The 17,244-nt window shown below is 56.6% G+C and overlaps 1 protein-coding gene across 3 annotated transcripts; it reads right to left on the bottom strand.

The window, feature by feature from the left end:
- Nucleotides 1-3,405: 3,405 nt before the first annotated feature.
- NCKIPSD (NCK interacting protein with SH3 domain) lies at nt 3,406-15,911 on the bottom strand. 3 transcript variants are annotated; one of them, XM_019985082.2, is made up of 13 exons: nt 15,634-15,911; nt 13,038-13,147; nt 12,622-12,826; nt 12,355-12,445; nt 11,647-12,155; nt 10,121-10,291; nt 9,904-9,990; nt 9,668-9,806; nt 9,502-9,582; nt 9,205-9,333; nt 9,013-9,105; nt 8,719-8,891; nt 3,406-4,330 (listed from the first exon to the last, which is right to left on the bottom strand). In XM_019985082.2, the coding sequence occupies exons 1-13, from the start codon at nt 15,802-15,804 to the stop codon at nt 4,127-4,129; spliced, it is 2,163 nt and encodes a 720-aa protein (XP_019840641.2). In that variant the 5' UTR covers nt 15,805-15,911; the 3' UTR covers nt 3,406-4,126. The 3 variants fall into 3 exon arrangements, with proteins under 3 accessions (XP_019840641.2, XP_070632832.1, XP_070632833.1); XM_070776731.1 differs by lacking the exon at nt 15,634-15,911 and adding an exon at nt 15,324-15,592; XM_070776732.1 differs by lacking the exon at nt 15,634-15,911 and having other exon boundaries at nt 12,615-12,826.
- Nucleotides 15,912-17,244: the final 1,333 nt, after the last annotated feature.

Below are 17,244 nucleotides of genomic sequence, written 5' to 3'. Positions count from 1 at the left end.
CCTTCAAAACCTTTCAGTTTGTTGTAAAAGATGCAGTATCAGTGAAGTGCAATAAAGTGTGGTATACCTGTATCGTGCAGATGCTAATTCTTCCCAAATGATATATGGATTCAATGCAACTCAGTAAAGACTGTGCAGGGTACGTGCGTGTGTCAACTGACAAACTGGATTCTAAAATGTATGAGGGCCAAGAACACCCAGGACAGTCCAAAGGAAACCCAAGAAGGAGAACAACTTCCTCTACTGCAGATCAGGAAAGCTACAGCGACCAAACCAAGACTGTATGGTGCTGGTACAGGAATAGACAGACAAACGGAACAAAATCCAGAGAGGGGCCTACAGGTGCATGAAGACTTGAATGTTTACAAGCGTGGCTCTTAAGAGCCAACGCAAGCCAAGGATGGGCTTTCCAGTAAATGATGCCACACCAACTGGACATCCATGTAGACAAAAATGAGACCCCCTACTTCATACTACCCACATAATCAATTCTAGATAGATCTGACATCTGAATGTGAAAGGAAAGACAAAACATCTTTTAGAAGAGAACATAAAAGTTCATGACTTTTAAGCAAACATTTTTTAAGAGGACACAAAATGGACTAACCATAAAGGAAAATACTGAAAAACTGGATTACATTACAATTAAGAACTTCTTTCATCCAAAGACATTAAGATAAGATAGGTTAAGATAAGGTTAAGACATTAAGATAAGATAGGGAGAAGATAGGTTAAGATATACAATCCAAGGTCTCATATCCTGAATACATACTATAAATCAATAAAAGATCCACATCCCAGTCAATGAATGGGCAAGAGATGTGAAGAGGTGCTTCACGAGAGAAGATTTAAATAGCCAGTAAACTGATGAAAAAATGCTCAACCTCTTTAGTCATCAGGGAAATTTAAATGTGAAACTAAGTATTACTGTACTCCACCAGAATGACTAAAATAAAAATGACTGACAATACCATGTTTAGGGAAAGAGACAGAGGAGCTGGCACTCAGACACCAGTGGAGGCGCATACATTGGTACAACTACTCAGGAAAGCTATTTGGCATTTTCACTGCAATTCCACTTTTGAGAATATACACTCCCCCAATATAATGCATATGAGCAACCAAAAGACGAGTACAACAGTACTCCTGACAGCATGATTTGTAATAGACAAAAACTGGAAACAACGGAAAGATTGTCAACGTGGGTAAGTAAACAAGGGTGCACCGTACACGACAGTGGGAATGAACCAACCGCAACCGTACTATGGTGGGCGAACTGAGATCTGACGGGGAGCGAAGAAGCCAGTGCTCACGTGACTCCATTTAGTGACGCTGGAAAACGGCAAAACTCCTGAGGAATTACCTCTAGGGAGGAGGTCTGGGGAGAAGGGAGGAGGTGGTGATTCAGGGGGCTGCACGGTGGGCTTGGGGAGCTGGTGACACTGGCTGGTGACGAGATTAGCATCTTGTCATTCATATTCGCGTACTGCAGTTTTCACAGTATGTCCTTCTTCCATTAAACAGGAAAAAAAGAAAAGCTTGTCCTCTCGGACTTGGAGCCTGAGTCTGTATCTTCTGGGGGCTGAGCAGGCAGGTGGTCTTCGCCTGACCCCCTTGCCCTGGAGGTGCCTTATGCACGTGTAGCCTGCCGTCCTCAGTTGTGTTGCACGGACATGTGCCACACCTGTAGGGACCCACTTCTAGCCTAGAGATTGGCCCAAACCCCCAGCCCGCAGGGCCCCTCAAAATTGTGTTTTCCTTAGCCCCACCGAAACACCCCTCTTTCCTTGAGTGGCTTGGTTCTCCGTCTCTGCCCTTTCCCCTAACCATATCCATGTCTACCATCAAGCAGGCAGAGCTGTTCTCCCAGATAGTTCCTTCCCTGAGGAATTCTCTGGCTAACTGTTTTCCCTGGTGGTTGTAATTTTGTGCGGTGAGACCACCATCAAGGTGTTTGCTGAGGGGTCCTAGAGTCCTGGCCCCCGTTTGCTGCCTGGAGCTGGCATTTCTTTAAATTTGTCAGCTGGGGCTCAAGTAGCCCTGATGAATATGTGCAAGGACCCGTTGGACAGTCACTCACACAGAAGCAGGCAGGGGCAGCTTTGTTCCTCACGGGGGCCAGCACGGGGACAGACGGCACAGCCCAGCCCTCTTCTTCCCATGAGGTCAGCGTGTGCAGCCTGGCAGTGAACAGAGCAAGGCACGGAGGCCACCGAATGTCCCCATCCCAGCTTCCTGAGGGCCTGTGCTCATCCCTGAATTACACGCTCTCAGGAGGAGAACCACAGGGCTCTGCCTTCAGCTTTCCAATGAGAAAGGACTTGTACCTGGAAGTCAGCGGTGTTGATTCTGGCTGTGAAAGGGAGGCAGAGGCCTCCAGGATGAAGTGACTGCGCTGTACCACATGGAGCTTTCCTGCCGGCCACTGTGTCAGTTCCTCCTCGGGTCCAGGTGAACCCGTGCACTTAACCTTCTAGAAGAGTCAACAGTTCAGGAAGGATGTCTTGTTGTCTTCCTGTGCTTTGCACCCACAGATCTGTTTTCCTGGGACTCCCACCCCAGGGGGTCTTCTTTGCTGCATTTCGCTCTGCTGGGAGAGTAACAACCCCCTGCCATCAGCATCCCATTAAGAAAGGAAAACTCATAGCCAGAAGTCACAGTATCTGATTTTCGAAGTGTGGAATCCTCTGAGAATCATCTTGAGTAACAGAATGAAAGGGACTGTTGGAAACCACTGCAGTCTGGTGTCCGCCTATGGGTTCTGACTTTTCTCCCCGACTTACAGCGACAAGCCCTTGATAACTCAGCAGCCCACAAGGCAAGTTTTTGCCTAACGCTGGCCTCTGATTCCCCTCAGACAGCAGTGTGCATCTATAACCCCGTATTCGTTGAGATACCCTTTCGGTCCTATGGTAATTACCAAATCCCTGCTAAGGCTGCAAGGTGAGGGGATCTTGCTGGATCCAGTGGAAGACAAATGAGGAATGGAAACAGCTGGGCAGGCCAAGGAGTTCAGGGAGGCCGGGGCTGGGGGGTGGAGGGAGATGCTTCATTTGAGAATAGCTGTAAAGGATTATAGGGGTTTTAATGGGGGAGAGACACACGGCATTCAAGGCAGAGAGAGATGTAAGTGAAGTCTGCAGGGGCAGTCACCTGCAGATAGACCGCTGGGCTCCCGGTGGCTGTGGCTGTGGCCCAGGAGAAGTGGGAACCCAGGCAAGATGTGCGAACTCAAGGGACCTCGATGGAGGGGCCTGTCAGGGACCACCTGACAGGTGGTCCTCAGGTCCTGACAGACCACCTGGAGGCTGGAGAGGGCAGGGCAAGCTACTGATGAGGTCCTGAGGTTCCCGCACCCCGGCCCACCCTCTCCCAGCACCCCTCAGGATCATACAGGGAGGCCTGTTTCCAGATGCCTTGTGATTTATTTCCAAAGGTGAGCTGCAGCACATAGGAAAATACACATGGCTTCTCAGTCTACGTTTTTCCAGAGAAAATAGATTCTGTCATTGGCTTTATCAGTGCCATCACCCCCGCCCCACCCTGTTCTGTGAGGCTCCAGGACGGATGGCCTGTCTCTAAGATTCTGCTCTCAAAGCAGCAGCTTGGCCAATACCTCTGGGGGTCGGAGTGAGGGGCAGTGACCGCCCCCACGGGGCGGGGGTTGGGGGTGGGCAGAGCACACGAGCGGCACTCACTGCGAAGCTAAGGCAAAGAACAGAGCTGGCGGAGGATGCCCCCTCTCACCCCAGGGACACGGCGTGCCGAAGCCCAGGACACAGACCAGGCGGGCGCGGGGGCTGAGGGCTCGGGCCCAGCCTGGAGCAGCAGCAGGACTCTGTGTGTGTAAAAGGGTGGGGGTGGGGGCATGCTGAAGAGGCAGCCTACCAGGAGATGGAGGGGCTTCAGTTCACACGCTCCCCGTGCCCCAGCAGAGCTCCTGGCGTGTGGTCCCCAATTCTGTGCTTGGCCCCTGGCGTTAGCTCTATGTCAGCTGAGGGTCCCCGCTCAGGTCCCTTCTACCATCACCTCCCCTCATACTATCTGTGCAAAACATTCTTAGGGCCAAGCCTCTGAGTCCCCTGCACCCTGCCCAGGGCTGCAGGGAAGGGAGGAGAGGAAGGTGCTAGCTGGGGGCCTCGCCCAGCACCGGGAACTCCTTGCACATCTCCTGGACGATCATGCGGTCCATCTGGCACTGGGGCGAGGCTTCCTCCTCGGCCAGGATGCGTCGCAGTGTGGCCTGCAGGTCGGGGAGCCGGTGGCGGTGCTGCAGATAGGGCGTGGAGCGGACCACGGCATGCATCAGGGAGAGGTACTCCATGCGCAGCTGTGGGGAGAGCAGGGAAGCTCAGGGATCCCAGGGAGGTGCTGTGTACCACTGCCACCAGACAGGGACAGACAGGCCACTACCGCCTTCTGGCGGCCACGTGGATGTGACTGCCTGACACCACTGAAGATCAGGGTTGCATCCCAGCACCCAGCATGTAACCTGGCACCGAGCTGGCCTTCGACAGTCACTGCGTGAGTAAATAAGTGAGTCCTCACAGTCCACACGCAGTCCCAGAACGTGGCTGGCCCAGGAAGTCCTGGCTCAGAGAGGTGGCAGGAGGAAGCGGTGAGCCCCTACCCGTGTCTAATGCTGAGCCCTTGTGGGGCCGCTATCTGTCTGTTGGAGGCCCTTCTGCTTCTCTCCTCTCACCCTGGGAGATCTCATTCACACCCACAGCTTCAAACAGTGACCCACACTCAGACTTCTTTCCTAGACTCTCCAGGGAGCTGCAGATGAGAATTTTCAGCTGTCCACTGGTCATGCCCTGCTTATCTCAGAACTCAAACTCCTGTGTCTACCATCAAACTCACGATCATCCCTATCTGCCCAAAGCTGAAGGCTTTTCATGTGTTATCTTAATAAAGAGCACTGCTATCTGTTCAAATGCTCAAGTCAAAACTACAGGTGTCCTCTCTGAGTCCTTTCTCCCCACATCCCAAACACAACCCATCCCTGAGACCTGGCGTCTTACCTTCTACCTGCTCTGAATCCATATCCAACCCTCCTTCCCAACCCACCTTCCCAGCACCTCTGGCTTTAACGGCTCTAACAGTCCCTCCAAGGTGACACCCCAGGGGCTCCTTATCCTCACTAGACCCTGATCCGCTGACCTGGCCCCAGTACTTCTTCTCCATTTGCCCCCTTACCATCTCTCACGTCTCCTTAGAGGAGTCAGTACCCAAACCTTTCTTAGGCAGTATCACCCTGCTAACTCCCAACCTTGGTCAGGACAAAAAGCACCTGCCCATCAAATTTTAGTATGAACAGCTAAGCAGCAGACCATTACAGAGCCGTGCACAAGCCTGAACACCATTCCCCACCACAAACCACACTGCCCAGGGCCGCTGCCACTTTTCTCCACCGGGCCCACCGCTCCTTAAAGGGCCACTGCCCACCTTCTCTGCGTCTGCCAAATCTAAAGTCCCTGACCAGCTGGCCTTGTGCTTCATGGAGAAAACAAGCACAACTTCAGAAACTCCTGGTCTTCCCTTGGCACCCTCACCTCAACTACTGTCCCGCTACTGAACAGACTGCCCGGCCCTGCCAGGCGCCATCCCTCTATGCGGGCCTGAACTCTCACCAGCTGCCTGACCTACTTTTGACTCCCACAGTGGCTGACCCTCCCAGCACCTCAGCCTCTTCGCCATAGTCGGCTTGCTGGATCAGTCCCTCTGGCTTAGACATCCACCAGCATCTCCCACCTTTAAAAGACTTTCTCTTGGAGTTGGTGGTCTAGTGGTTGGGAATCTGCCTGCCAGGGCTGAAGACACGGGTCTGATCCCTGGTCCAGGAAGATCCCACGTGCCTCAGAGCAACTAAGCCCGTGCACCACAACTACTGAGCCTGCTGTGCTCCAGAGCCCGGGAACTGCAACTTCTGAGCCCCCATGCCTAGAGTCCATGCTCTGCAACAAAAGAAGCCACTGCAACGAGAAGCCTGCACACCGCAACTAGGGGAAGCCTGTGCAGCAACCAAAGCCTAGCACAGCCAAAAATAAAATACATAAATAAACTTTCCCTTGATCCCATGTCTCCCTCCAGTGATCCCCCACCTTTTCTACTCCCCTTTGCATAAACAGAACAGAAGCAAAAGAGATTAAGAAGAGGTGGCAAGAATACACAGAACTATACAAAAAAAGAACTTAATGACCTGGATAGCCATGATGGCGTGGTCCCTCACCTAGAGCCAGACATCCTAGAGTGTGAAGTCAAGAGAGACTTAGGAAGCATTTCTATGAACAAAGCTGGTGGAGGTGATGGAATTCCAACTGAGCTATTTAAAGTCCTAAAAAGTGATGCAAAGTGCTGCGTTCAATGTGCCAGCAAATTTGGAAAACTAAGCAGTGGCCACAGGACTGGAAAAGGTCGGTTTTCATTCCAATCCCAAAGAAAGGCAATGCCAAAGAATGTTCAAACTACTGCACAATTGCACTCATTTCACATGCAAGCAAGGTAATGCTCAAAATGCTTCAAGCTAGGCTTCAGCAGTACATGAACTGAGAACTTCCAGATGTACAAACTGGGTTTAGAAAAGAGAGGAATGAGAGATCAAATTGCCAACATTCGAGGGATCAGAGAGAAAGCAAGGGAATTCCAGAAAAACATCTACTTCTGCCTCATTGACTATGTTAAAGTCTTAGACTGTGTGGATCACACAAACTGGAAAATTCTTAAAGAGATGGGAATACCAGACCACCTGACCTGTCTCTTGAGAAACCTGTATGTGAGTCAAGAAGCAATAGCTAGAACCAGACATGGAACAACAGACTAGTTTTAAATTGGGAAAGGAATACGACAAGGCTGTGTATTGTCACCCTGTTTATTTAACTTCTATGTAGGGTACATCATGCAAAATGCCAGGCTGGATGAATCACAAGCTGGAATCAAGACTGCCAGGAGAAATATCAACAACCTCAGATATGCAGATGATATCACTCTAATGGCAGAAAGTGAAGAGGAACTATAGAGACTCTTTATGAGGGTGAAAGAGGAGAGTCAAAAAGCTGAGTTAAAACTCAACAGTCAAAAAACTAGGATCATGGCATTTGGTCCCATCACTTCATGGCAAATAGAAGGGGAAAAAGCGGAAATAGTGATAGTTTTATTTTCTTGAGCTCCAAAATCACTGAGCAAGTCATGAAATTAAAAGACTCTTACTTTTTGGAAGCAAAGCTGTGACAAACCTAGACAGTGTGTTAAAAAGCAGAGACATCACTTTGCCAACAAAGGTCCAAAGAGTCAAAGCTCTGGTTTTCCCATAAAGAAAAACCATAAAGGAGACTGAATGCTGAAGCATTGATGCTTTTGAACTGTGGTGTTGGAGGAGACTCTTTAGAGTCCCTTGGACAGCAATGAGATCAAACCACTCAATCCTAAAGGAAATCAGTCCTGAATATTCATTGGAAGGACTAATGCTGAAGCAGAAGCTCCAGTACTTTGGCCACCTGATGCAAAGAGCTGACTCACTGGAAAAGACCCTGATACTGGGAAAGACTGAGGCAGGAGGAGAAGGGGACGGCAGAGTATGAGATGGCTGGATGACATCACCGACTCAATGGACATGAGTCTGAGCAAGCTCTGGGAGATAGTGAAGGACAGGGATGCCTGATGTGCTACAGTCCATGGGGTCGCAAAAAGTTGGACAGGGCTGAGTAACAAGTTCAAGTTCACATAAAAACACATGAGGGTTGTTTCCATTCAGTGCTCCCACCTTCCCTCTCTTTCCACTCCCCTCCAACATCAAATCTTCTCTTCAACTTCCCACTTGGACTCTCTTCCCTCCACTCCACGGACACTGCTGGTCAGTCACGCCTGACCTCCGTGTGGCAAATTCTGTGTCTCCCTCTCAGGCCTCGTCTCACTCAGGCTCCTAACTGTGGCAATGGCTCATACCCTCCTCTTTCACACACAAGTCTCTGGGCTCCTGCTCTCCTGGTTTTCCCCTCCTGAGTATCTCCTGTGTGCCCCGACTGAAGCCTAAGCTTCCCTCTGACCCATGCATCCCACACCCGAGGTGACCGCAGTGTCACAGGCTCCCCAGCACATGTAGACACAGCGCACTCCCAAGTGTCTCTTTCCCGTCCCCACTCACATCCCAGTGCCTCGCTGACGTCCTCTATACCTGGATGTCCAGCAGATACCTTCTCAATCTCGATGCATCAAAACACAACTCTATTCAAAAGGTCTTCCCCACCAGAGGGATCAGCACTTCCTCCACCGGGCTAGTCCAGACCAATTGAGCAGCGAGTCCTGCCAACCCACCTCCAACACATCCAGGCCTGACCTCCTCTCCCACTCCACATGTACCACCTGGAGGGCGGCGGCCGCGTCCGCACCAGCCTCCCGCTTCCGCTGTGATCTCACAGCCTCCGTTTCATTCAGGATGGTAATCAGATCACTTCCCCTGCAAGGTAACCACCTCCTGCCGCAGCCCCCAAAGCTTCGAGTAAACTCTACTTGCTCTTCTCACCTCCCACCACTCCTCCTGTCTCCAGACAGTGCATCCTCTGATCACCACCTGGCGGGCTCCCTTGGGTCTTGGCACACCTGTCTTGGCTGAGCGGTCTCCCCTACTTAGCAGCTCCAGCATGCCCCTCACCCTAGTCTCAGGTCTCCCCTCCCCCGGGGTGTGACAGCTTCCACCCTGCTGCAGCCACGTCCAGGCACCTTGTCCCCGGGCGACAGGTCCGCGATGTGTCGCACGGTGATGTCAATGAGCGCCATCATGTCCGTGTGGTAGAAGATGGCAGCCGTGGTGGGGCTGGCGAACACGTCCTGCAGGAACTTAAGGATGGAGTGCGGCGGCTGCGGCTCGTGCTTGAAAATGCGCACGGGGTCATCTAAAAGGTGGGGAAGAGGGCTCAGGGCAGTCCTCTGGGGAGAGCCAACAGGCATCACGGCAGGGGCGTGGTGGGGAGTCACAGGACCTAAGTGGCCCTGTGCAGATTCCTGGGCACTCACCCCCTCTGTTCAGGAGCAACAGCAGCTTCTCGGAGAAGATCTTGACATTGGCGTGTTTGCTCAGGGCGGCCATTATGACGTTCTGGTCTGGGGCTGAGGAAGGACATGGGTGTGCACGAGGGCACCAGTGCTGAGCCTGGTGGGTCCTCCACCCTTGCAGCGCGAGGCAGCCACCCCAGGCCCCGCCCTCACCTGGCAGGTGCAGGTTGAGAGCCAGAAGTAGATTCACGCAGAGATCCGGCAGCTGCTCCGTGGTGTCCAAGGGCAGCCCGTCCTCAACGATGCTCAGCAGGAACTGGGCGAAGGGTGTGCCCAGGTGCTCTAGGAGAGGGGCACACTGAGGTCTGCCCAGCCCCACCGCCCACCCCGCCCAGCCTCCCTGGGTTCCCGTGAGCCCTGGGGACGCTCCATTCGACCCCGGTCGGGGAGTCCCCAGCCCTCAGGCTGTGGGCTCCCTGCAGTCAGCTGGGCCGCGACCTGCCTTCTTACCATAGTGTGCGTAGGGCACTGCCTCGCCCATGGAGAAGACCATGGCCAGGATGAGGGCTGAGTAACAGAGCTTCTGGTGGTCTGCAGGGGTGCAGAGCAGGTGGTCAGAGCCCCCGAAGGTGGTGGGAAGCCCCACGGGGCAGGGAGCTGGCCCTCACTCGCTCACCCTGCGTGTCTGTCTGCATGTCCCGCGCCAGCTCCACGGGCAGCACGGACGACACGAGCGTGGAGATGATGGCCGCGTCCAGGCTGCACATGGCGCCAAAGCACTTAAGGAGCAGCAGCCGCAGTGACACCCGGTGCTCCTGGCAGGGGACCCCGTGTGCGCTCAGTGCCCGGATGCCCCACCTCTGCCTGGGTCCCTCTGTGTCCCCCCCCACAACCTCGCTCTCACACACACACCATTTGGTAGTAGGCCACCAAGGCCAGGACAGACTCGAACTCGTTCCGCTTGCACATTTTCTTGCAAACTTCAGGGTCTGCGTCCGTCTGCAGTGGGGAGGAGATGTGAAGGAGTCGCTCAGTGTGCGTGGCCGCCCGTGAGTGTGCCGAGGACCAGTAGGGGAGACTCCCGAGCACGGGGGAGGGGTGGGGACACCTGGGGGCCCCCAGCCCGCACCAGAATGTGCAGCAGCTCCTCCAGGTAGCAGCGGATGACGCCCTCATCCTCATACAGGGCCCAGCTGCGCTGCTGGGCATCGTCCTTCCGCCGGGCCAGGTCTGCAAAGATCACCTCCAGCCGCTGCTGGTCATGGCAGACCTGCCCTGAGGGCAGGGCGGTGCTCAGGTCCTGTGGGCAGACGGCGAGGGGGGGCTCAGCACACCTGCCCCGCACCATGTCCAGGAGGCCCTCGAGGCCTGGGTCTCAACCCAGACCCTGAGGTCCAGGTGTGAGCTCCTGGCCTGTGCCAGACCAGGGGCCGTGGGCCTCACCTACAATGGCTGCCTGGAGCCAGCGTCCTCCCAGGACTGGTGAGCGGACCAGCCCCTGGTTCTCTTCCCTCCTCCCTGCTGTTCCCCATCAACTTCCCATAGCCCATCCCTCAACATCGAGGCCCCCAGGGGCACTAGCCCTGTTCTGCACACCCTCTCCAAGGAATTCTACTCCTCCAAGTCTTCCCCCCCATCCCCCGCCACCTCCCCCAATAAACCAGCAGCTTATGGGATTTTATTTTCCTGACCAATGATTGAACCCTTGGCAGTGAGAGCATGGAGTCGTAACCACTGGACTGACTGAAAGGAATTCCTGCGCCCCCAAGTCTTAATAACCTCCTGAGACAGGATTCTGCACGAGACATGTCTGCGGGGAATTTTCCAACAACCTGCCTCCTGTCCCTGCATAAACATCCTCTGTGAGGAAGGCCACGGACTTCTCACAGCCTGCATGTGACTTGAGATTGTACTCTCTGATTCTATACAAAGTGGGACAGGCCTGTCAACCTGCCTTCCGTGTTCTTGAGCCTGCTGGCCACTGCTCCCGCCCAGGCAAGCCCATGGCCTCACTGCTCCCCACACCCCAAACCAGAGCTGCAGCTCCCAAGGAAGGAGGTACTTCCGGCCCATCTGGCCCCCAGTCCTGCTCCCTGATCAGTGCCCCCACCCTTGGCAAGGGATGCCACCCATCCCATGATGCCCACCCCCCACCCCCCACCATCTGAGTCAGCATTCAGGCCTCCATCATAGCTCTCGAAGCACCCAGTGCTCTCCACTGCCAAGGCCAGCATGGCACTGCCCTCTTTCACGCCCTCTGTCCATTCCTTCCCTGCAGCCCGAGAGAACCCCTGGCCACCCACAGCTGTCTCCTCTGTCCCCTGCCCTAGGTCTCACTTCCAACCACACCTCTTGCTCCCTCCCTCCCTCCCTTGCGGTGTTCCAGCCATGCTGGCCTCGTTCCAATCCCTCGTTCCAATCCCTGAGCTGAGCATGAGGTGCTGCCTTATGGCCCTCATCCAGGCTGAGCCTCTGCCTGCAGTATTCTTCCTCCCTTTCTCCTTCACAGATTATCCCCAAAAGTCCCCAACACCCAGCACAAGGAAGCCGAGAGCTCAAGCTCAACAAATACCTGTCAGGTAAAGGCTGGATACATGTGCGGGTGGGGAAGGGGCAGGGGTGGCGGGGCAGCCCCTGGCCCTGGCCCACCCTCACCTTGCCCTCCACCAGCGAGAGGAGGACCTGCTCCATGACTGGCGAGCTGGCCGGCACGGAGGCCTGGATGTGGCCCACCACGACGCCAATGGCCACACGGCAGAGCTCGTGGCTCAGGCCGGTGTTCCTCCGCACGAGCTCCATCAGCTCTGCCCCGATGGTCCTGGGCACAGCGGGCTCAGCCACCGCCTTCTCCTCTGTGGCCCCCAGGTTCAGTGCCCCCAGGGCCTCCAGCTCATCAAGGGCCGGGGCTGGGGCTGTCTCCACCACTGCCGCCGGTGCCTCCTCCTCTGTAGGGGGCTCCGGGTTTGGCACCTTGCAGGGAGGGGGCTGAGCTTGGGACACAGCGGTAAGCGCGCCGCGGCGGGGCACAGGTGGGGGCGTGGGTGAGCAGCTGGGGCCCAGCTCGGATGAGCTGGAGCCGGTGTAGAGCGTGTCAAGGGAGGTGCTGCTGACAGAGCCACCGCTGGACACAGAACTGCCCCCGGAGGGCGTGGTGTTGCGGCCACCTGTGGGCAGAGAGGGGATGCTGTGCTGGGGCAGCCCCCCAGGGACCCCTATCCCCCCAAGCCCAGAGCCCCCAGCCGTCTAACCCCTGCCCTGTCTTCACCCCTAAGCCTGGAGCCCCCAGTTTTCTGACATAGGCAGAGCAACCGTTCTAAGCACAGGGTGCCCCATCCCCCAACTCCCCCATCCCCGCCTTCTCACCACTCCCCAAGACCATTAGGGCGTCACGGTCTCGGCGCTTCACAGGCGGGGGTGGCGTGGTAGGAGCTGCTCGGCGAGGCTGTGGCGGGATCTGGAGGACAGAAGTGGGATCTGAGGGCAGACTGCCATTTGGGGTGCGGCCTGAGCTCGGCAGGGCAGGACCAAGGCTCCAGGCGGCACTGCTGACCGGGGTGGATGCTTGGAGCCTCCAGACAAAGCCTTAAGCCCCCCGCCATCTCCCTTGCCCAGGCTGCTCTCACCATGTACCTGGTAGAGGCCTCCGTCCGCCCCGAGATACTCAGAACTGGGCAGGCTGTGCTGCCTCTCGAACCCAGCTCGACACGTGCCATTGGGCTGCCTGGTGGCGGCGGCGTCCAGATGGTGGTCACTGGTGGATGGGGTCATAGCTGCAGCGCTGGGGGCGGAGGGGCCTCTGCGGGACAGGGTCTCTTTCCGGTGGTGGATCAGCTTCCTGAGGCAGGGGCAGGGAGGTTACTGGGGGAGTCACCCTACAACTCCCCAAGTCTGCCCATGCTCCCTGAGGAACACTGCCCACCCTAGCCCAGGGCCCCCATCACCCTCATGCCCCACCCGTCTCTGCACTAGCAACCCTGCCCTCTAGAGTCCCGGAAGGACCCCATCCCCCGGGGCTCACTGGGAGCCCCCCCCCCCCCCACACTCACTGGAGGATCCCGCGCTGCTCCAGGCTGTATTTGCCACCATCCCGCATGGCTGCGTTGTGCACAGCCTCAATGGCCCGGTCAATGGCTTGGAGGACATCCTGCTCCAGGCCCTGTGAGGGGGGCAGGAATGGGGTCTTAGCCCCAGGGGCTAGGTGAGGGCACAGAGGCCAGAGCCAGCCCTGGAGGGAGCCTGGCGCAGGCAGAGGGCCACAACTGCTCTCAAAGCCTGGAATACTAAAGATCAACACAGCAAGATGAACTAGAATATCAATCAGGGTTCTCAAACTGCGTCACTCAGGAAGCTGGGCCACAGGGAGGGGCCCAGGCTGCTGCTTTATATATCGGGTCCCCGCTCGGGATTTTACCTATGGCAAGGCTCTTGGCTAAGTCATCTCTGAAAGTCTGGGCTCTGAAGCAAAAACACAGCCCACGGACCCCCAGTTTGAGGCCAGGAGTGCACACTTAATCTATCGCCAGGCTTGGCTCAGATCCCAGGCTGAGATGCCAACCAGGGAGCCTCTAGGGTCTGGTGCTCTGAACAAATCCCTCTGGATCTTGCTGACCCGTCACAAAACCAAGGCCACACTCCAGGACAGCCCCGTCCTCAGAGAGCCTTCTGCAGGCCCTGGTAGCTGAGGACAGGCCAAAGGGACCTCCTCTTTGCACCCGTGTTGCCAGCCCTCATCCCCTCTAGCTGTGAGAAAGGAATCCTCCAGAACTGCGCTGGGAAACAGCAGTTCTGGGTTTGTGGCAGAAGACAGACATAAGCGTGGAACCTGGTCCCTGCCCCAGATTTTGTGTCACCATCCGCAGCAACTCAGGGGTCCCCTTGACCCACCTGTCTGGCATGGGGTGGGGGGAGTAAGGGGCTGGCAACTGTGGCACCAGTCACTCCCACCCCTCCCTTGCCCTTGGCACCCATGGTCCATCAGGCCACAGGGGCCTCAGAACTAAGGTGAGATCACACCAGAGTGGGTTGGAGAGGATGGGGACAGACAGATGGACTCAGAGATCAGCAGAGCCCCAAAGGTAACAGGGGGTGTGTCAGAGTGCAGGAGACAGACAGAAAAGGGCACAGAGACAGAACGGCAGAGGATGCACAGAAAGCAAGAAAGATGGTGAGAGAGAGAGGGAGGGACAGAGAGAGGAAAAGAGAAGCAGAGAGAGACAACGCAGAAAGAAATTGAGATTCGGAGACAGAGAAGGGGAGAGAGTTGGAGGATGTGGACACACACAAGGGGAGAGTCAGGATGACACAGAGACAGCCAGGGAGACGGAGACGGAGGGAGATGTGCAGCAAGAGACCAAGAGACAGAGAAGATGGCACCCTCTCTGCCCTCCCCAAACACCCAGCCCAATAGCCAAGGCAGGCCCTGGGGGGAAGTGGGGGACTCTCCTTGGAGGCCTCCAAAAAGCCCCCAGCCCCAGAGAGACTGGCTCTGACATGCTCACTTCCAGACCCAGCAGCCCTCGTGTCCGGGGCTTCCACTCTCACCCAGACACTCCTGGATGCCATGAGGCCAAGGGTCCAGGGCCCCAGGCCCATCCCCTCGGGTAAAGGCCACAGATGACATCTCCAAATTTATCCTGTTATTTCTGTCCTGAACTGGGCCGGCTGGGGATGTTTCCTACAGCCAGAGACTAGGATGGGGCGGGGGTGTCTGGCACAGGGCAGGCCTGGAGGCTCCGGGCCCTCCTTCCCCTGAGATCAGAATAGACCAGCTGGAGACAATGAGCCCAACCCCCACACCAGGACTATTCTGGGGGAAACAGGAACTGGGGCTGTACCTCCAGTGGAAGGAAACAGGGGGGCTATGGCCACACCAGGGAAGCCGTGGGGAAGTCCCACTTCCTTGCTAAGGGAGCAGCTCCCCACCCCAGGCTGGGGACAAGGAAGGCTCAGGCTCCCTCACTTTCCAAGAAAGGAAGTCTGAAAAGTCAGGGCCTGAGGCTTGTAGTGCCAGGGAGTGTCAGCAGGAGCTGGGAACCCAGGCTCAAAGTAGACTGACTTTGAAAGAGCTTAGGGGCTCACTAAGTACAGGACAATAAAAGATATTGAGGTCTCAGGGCTTGGGGGGTCACTTAGGGGATGGGGGTGTCCACGGCTCCCCGGTCCAAGTGCAGGGTGTGGGATGGGAGGGTGAAAACGTGGAAGATGGCTGGGGAAACAGAAAGTGCCCAGGGTTGCCAGGGGTCTCAGGGGTGGAAGCTGCGGAAGAGGAGGCAAGAGTGTTGGGATCCTGGTGATTCAGGCGAGGGGCCAATTAAGTCAGGGGTCTCAGTGACCTGGGGAACTGCTCAGAATCTGGTGTACTGGAATCTCGGGGCTGACTCTTGAGTTGTATTCGGCTGGGGATTCAGATGTTGGGTCTGGGGTCTCGGTCCCAGAGTTAGGCTTTAGGTAGGTCTGGAGTCCTCAAGAGTTGCCTGTCAAGGGCCTGGCCCTCTGTACGGGGAGCGGGCTCTCAGGGTCCCAGTCCTCGCGGGGTCTCTCGGTCAGGTTCTCAAAGTCCTCATCTGCTGGAGGTCCCGACCGGCCGGTGATGGAGCTCAGTCTAGGGGCGGCGGAGGCCGGGCCGGGGAGGGGCACACTCACCTGCAGGCGGCGCAGGTAGGCGGGCGGCACGTAGCCGGTCTCACCGCTGCGCGCCCGCGCCGCCAACCACCAGTGCGCGCTGCTGCGCTCCAGCACCAGGAAGGTCTCGCCCGCGGCGAACGCCAGCGCGTTGGGCTCCGCCGAGCGGAACGCGTACAGCGCGCGGTACATGAGGCCGAGTCGCGCCGGGGCAGGGGAGACGGCGGGGGGCTGAGGAACCAGGACGCCAGGCCGGTAGCTTCTCGCCGCGCTCGCCCTGCCCCGTGACACACGGCGCGTGCGCGCGCGCGCCCGCCCGCCCGCCGCAGTCCCGCCCCGGCAGTGTCGGCTCCTGCGCGGGAGCGCGGCGCCCCCTGGCGGCCCCAAGGGGCGCGGCTCTCGAGACTCCACCGCCCTTTCCGAGACTTGGTCGTCTCCAAGCTCGACTCCCTGACCCGGCACCCCGCCTAGAGCCCCCAGCCCCAGCTGCTCCTGCCCGGCCCTCCACTCCTTTTACCGGCTCAAGCCCTAATACTGCGGCCCACCCTACTTCACGAAGGAGAGCTCCGCCCGCAGCCCAAAGGCAGAGCCTGTGTCCTGTGCTGATAAGCCTCTTGCATCTATGCCACCCCAGGGAAGTGGATCCTGACCTACTAAATTAAGGACAGCGACCCCGGGTCTCCTGTGTGTCTCGAAGCGTGCTGAGCTCACTTATTTAAGCTCCAGCGGTGGGCAACGGGGAGCAAGACTGGAGAGGGGAGCGAGAGTGGAGAGGGGGCTGCAGAAACAAAAACCAGGTCAGGCCATTTCGCTGTCCATAATCCTCCCATCCTCAGTCCCCGTCTCTTCTCTGCCACTAACTTCTCTCTTCCTCTCTAACGTGGGTTCTTGCATATCCATTCTTCTGCCTGGGACGCTATTCCCCTCCTCACAGCATAAGGTCAGGCTCCCACCCTTATCAGTCACTTTCACATCACTCTCTTCTGTTGTCTTTGGAGACTTACAAATCCCGATTCTTTCTGATGCTTCCTTCTGAGAGCAGATAGAAGGGCTGGTGGATGGGGAGTGGGGTACCATGTGGCGTTAAGAGCCTGTTTGGCCCAACTTCCAGTCAGCCCTGACCTGGTGAGGTCATCTGTAGTCCTATGAAGCAACAGAGAAAACCAAGGGGACCTGGGTTTAGGTAAACCCAGTGTCCTTGGGACGTCCTATCACCGTCCAGAGGCTGGTCCAGTCACATTCTTCTCTGGAAGCCTGGACCCAGGGAGCAGGTGTATGCAGTTGGGTGATTTTGGATATAGTGGATATAGGCATAGCGGATCTGGGAGAGAAGGTGCTGAGAGGTTCAGGTAAGAGGTGGGGCTGCTAGACCTGGACATCCAGATCCTCTTCTTGGCACTAGTTCCGTATCCTTCTCCCTTGTGCCTGTGTCAGCAGTTCAAGATCTCGTGCCACCCTTCTCCCTGAAACCCTCTGAGAACAGAGCAGAAACAGCTCTCTTGGGGGCTGCCCAGGCTAGAACCACATGAAGGATGGCACTGGCGTGGCTGCAGTGGGCTCCAGGGCTGGGTAGGAGTGCTGGCAGATGGTGTGGCCCAGATGACCACTCGGCCCAGAAGACCCCCTCCCACC

This window comes from Bos indicus, chromosome 22, assembly GCF_029378745.1.
Source record: "Bos indicus isolate NIAB-ARS_2022 breed Sahiwal x Tharparkar chromosome 22, NIAB-ARS_B.indTharparkar_mat_pri_1.0, whole genome shotgun sequence".
NCBI classification, from domain to species: domain Eukaryota; kingdom Metazoa; phylum Chordata; class Mammalia; order Artiodactyla; family Bovidae; genus Bos; species Bos indicus.
This window is presented reverse-complemented; position numbering and strand designations above follow the sequence as displayed.

Coding starts and splice junctions, on each gene's coding strand:
- NCKIPSD (XM_019985082.2), bottom strand. CDS start 15,804: ATGTACCGCGCGCTGTACGCGTTCCGCTCGGCGGAGCCCAACGCGCTG. Junction 13,148..15,633: donor CCTACCTGCGCCGCCTGCAG/GTGAGTGTGCCC, acceptor CCCCCCTCACAG/GGCCTGGAGCAGGATGTCCT. Junction 4,331..8,718: donor ACCTGTCGCCCGGGGACAAG/GTGCCTGGACGT, acceptor CTCTCCCCACAG/CTGCGCATGGAGTACCTCTC.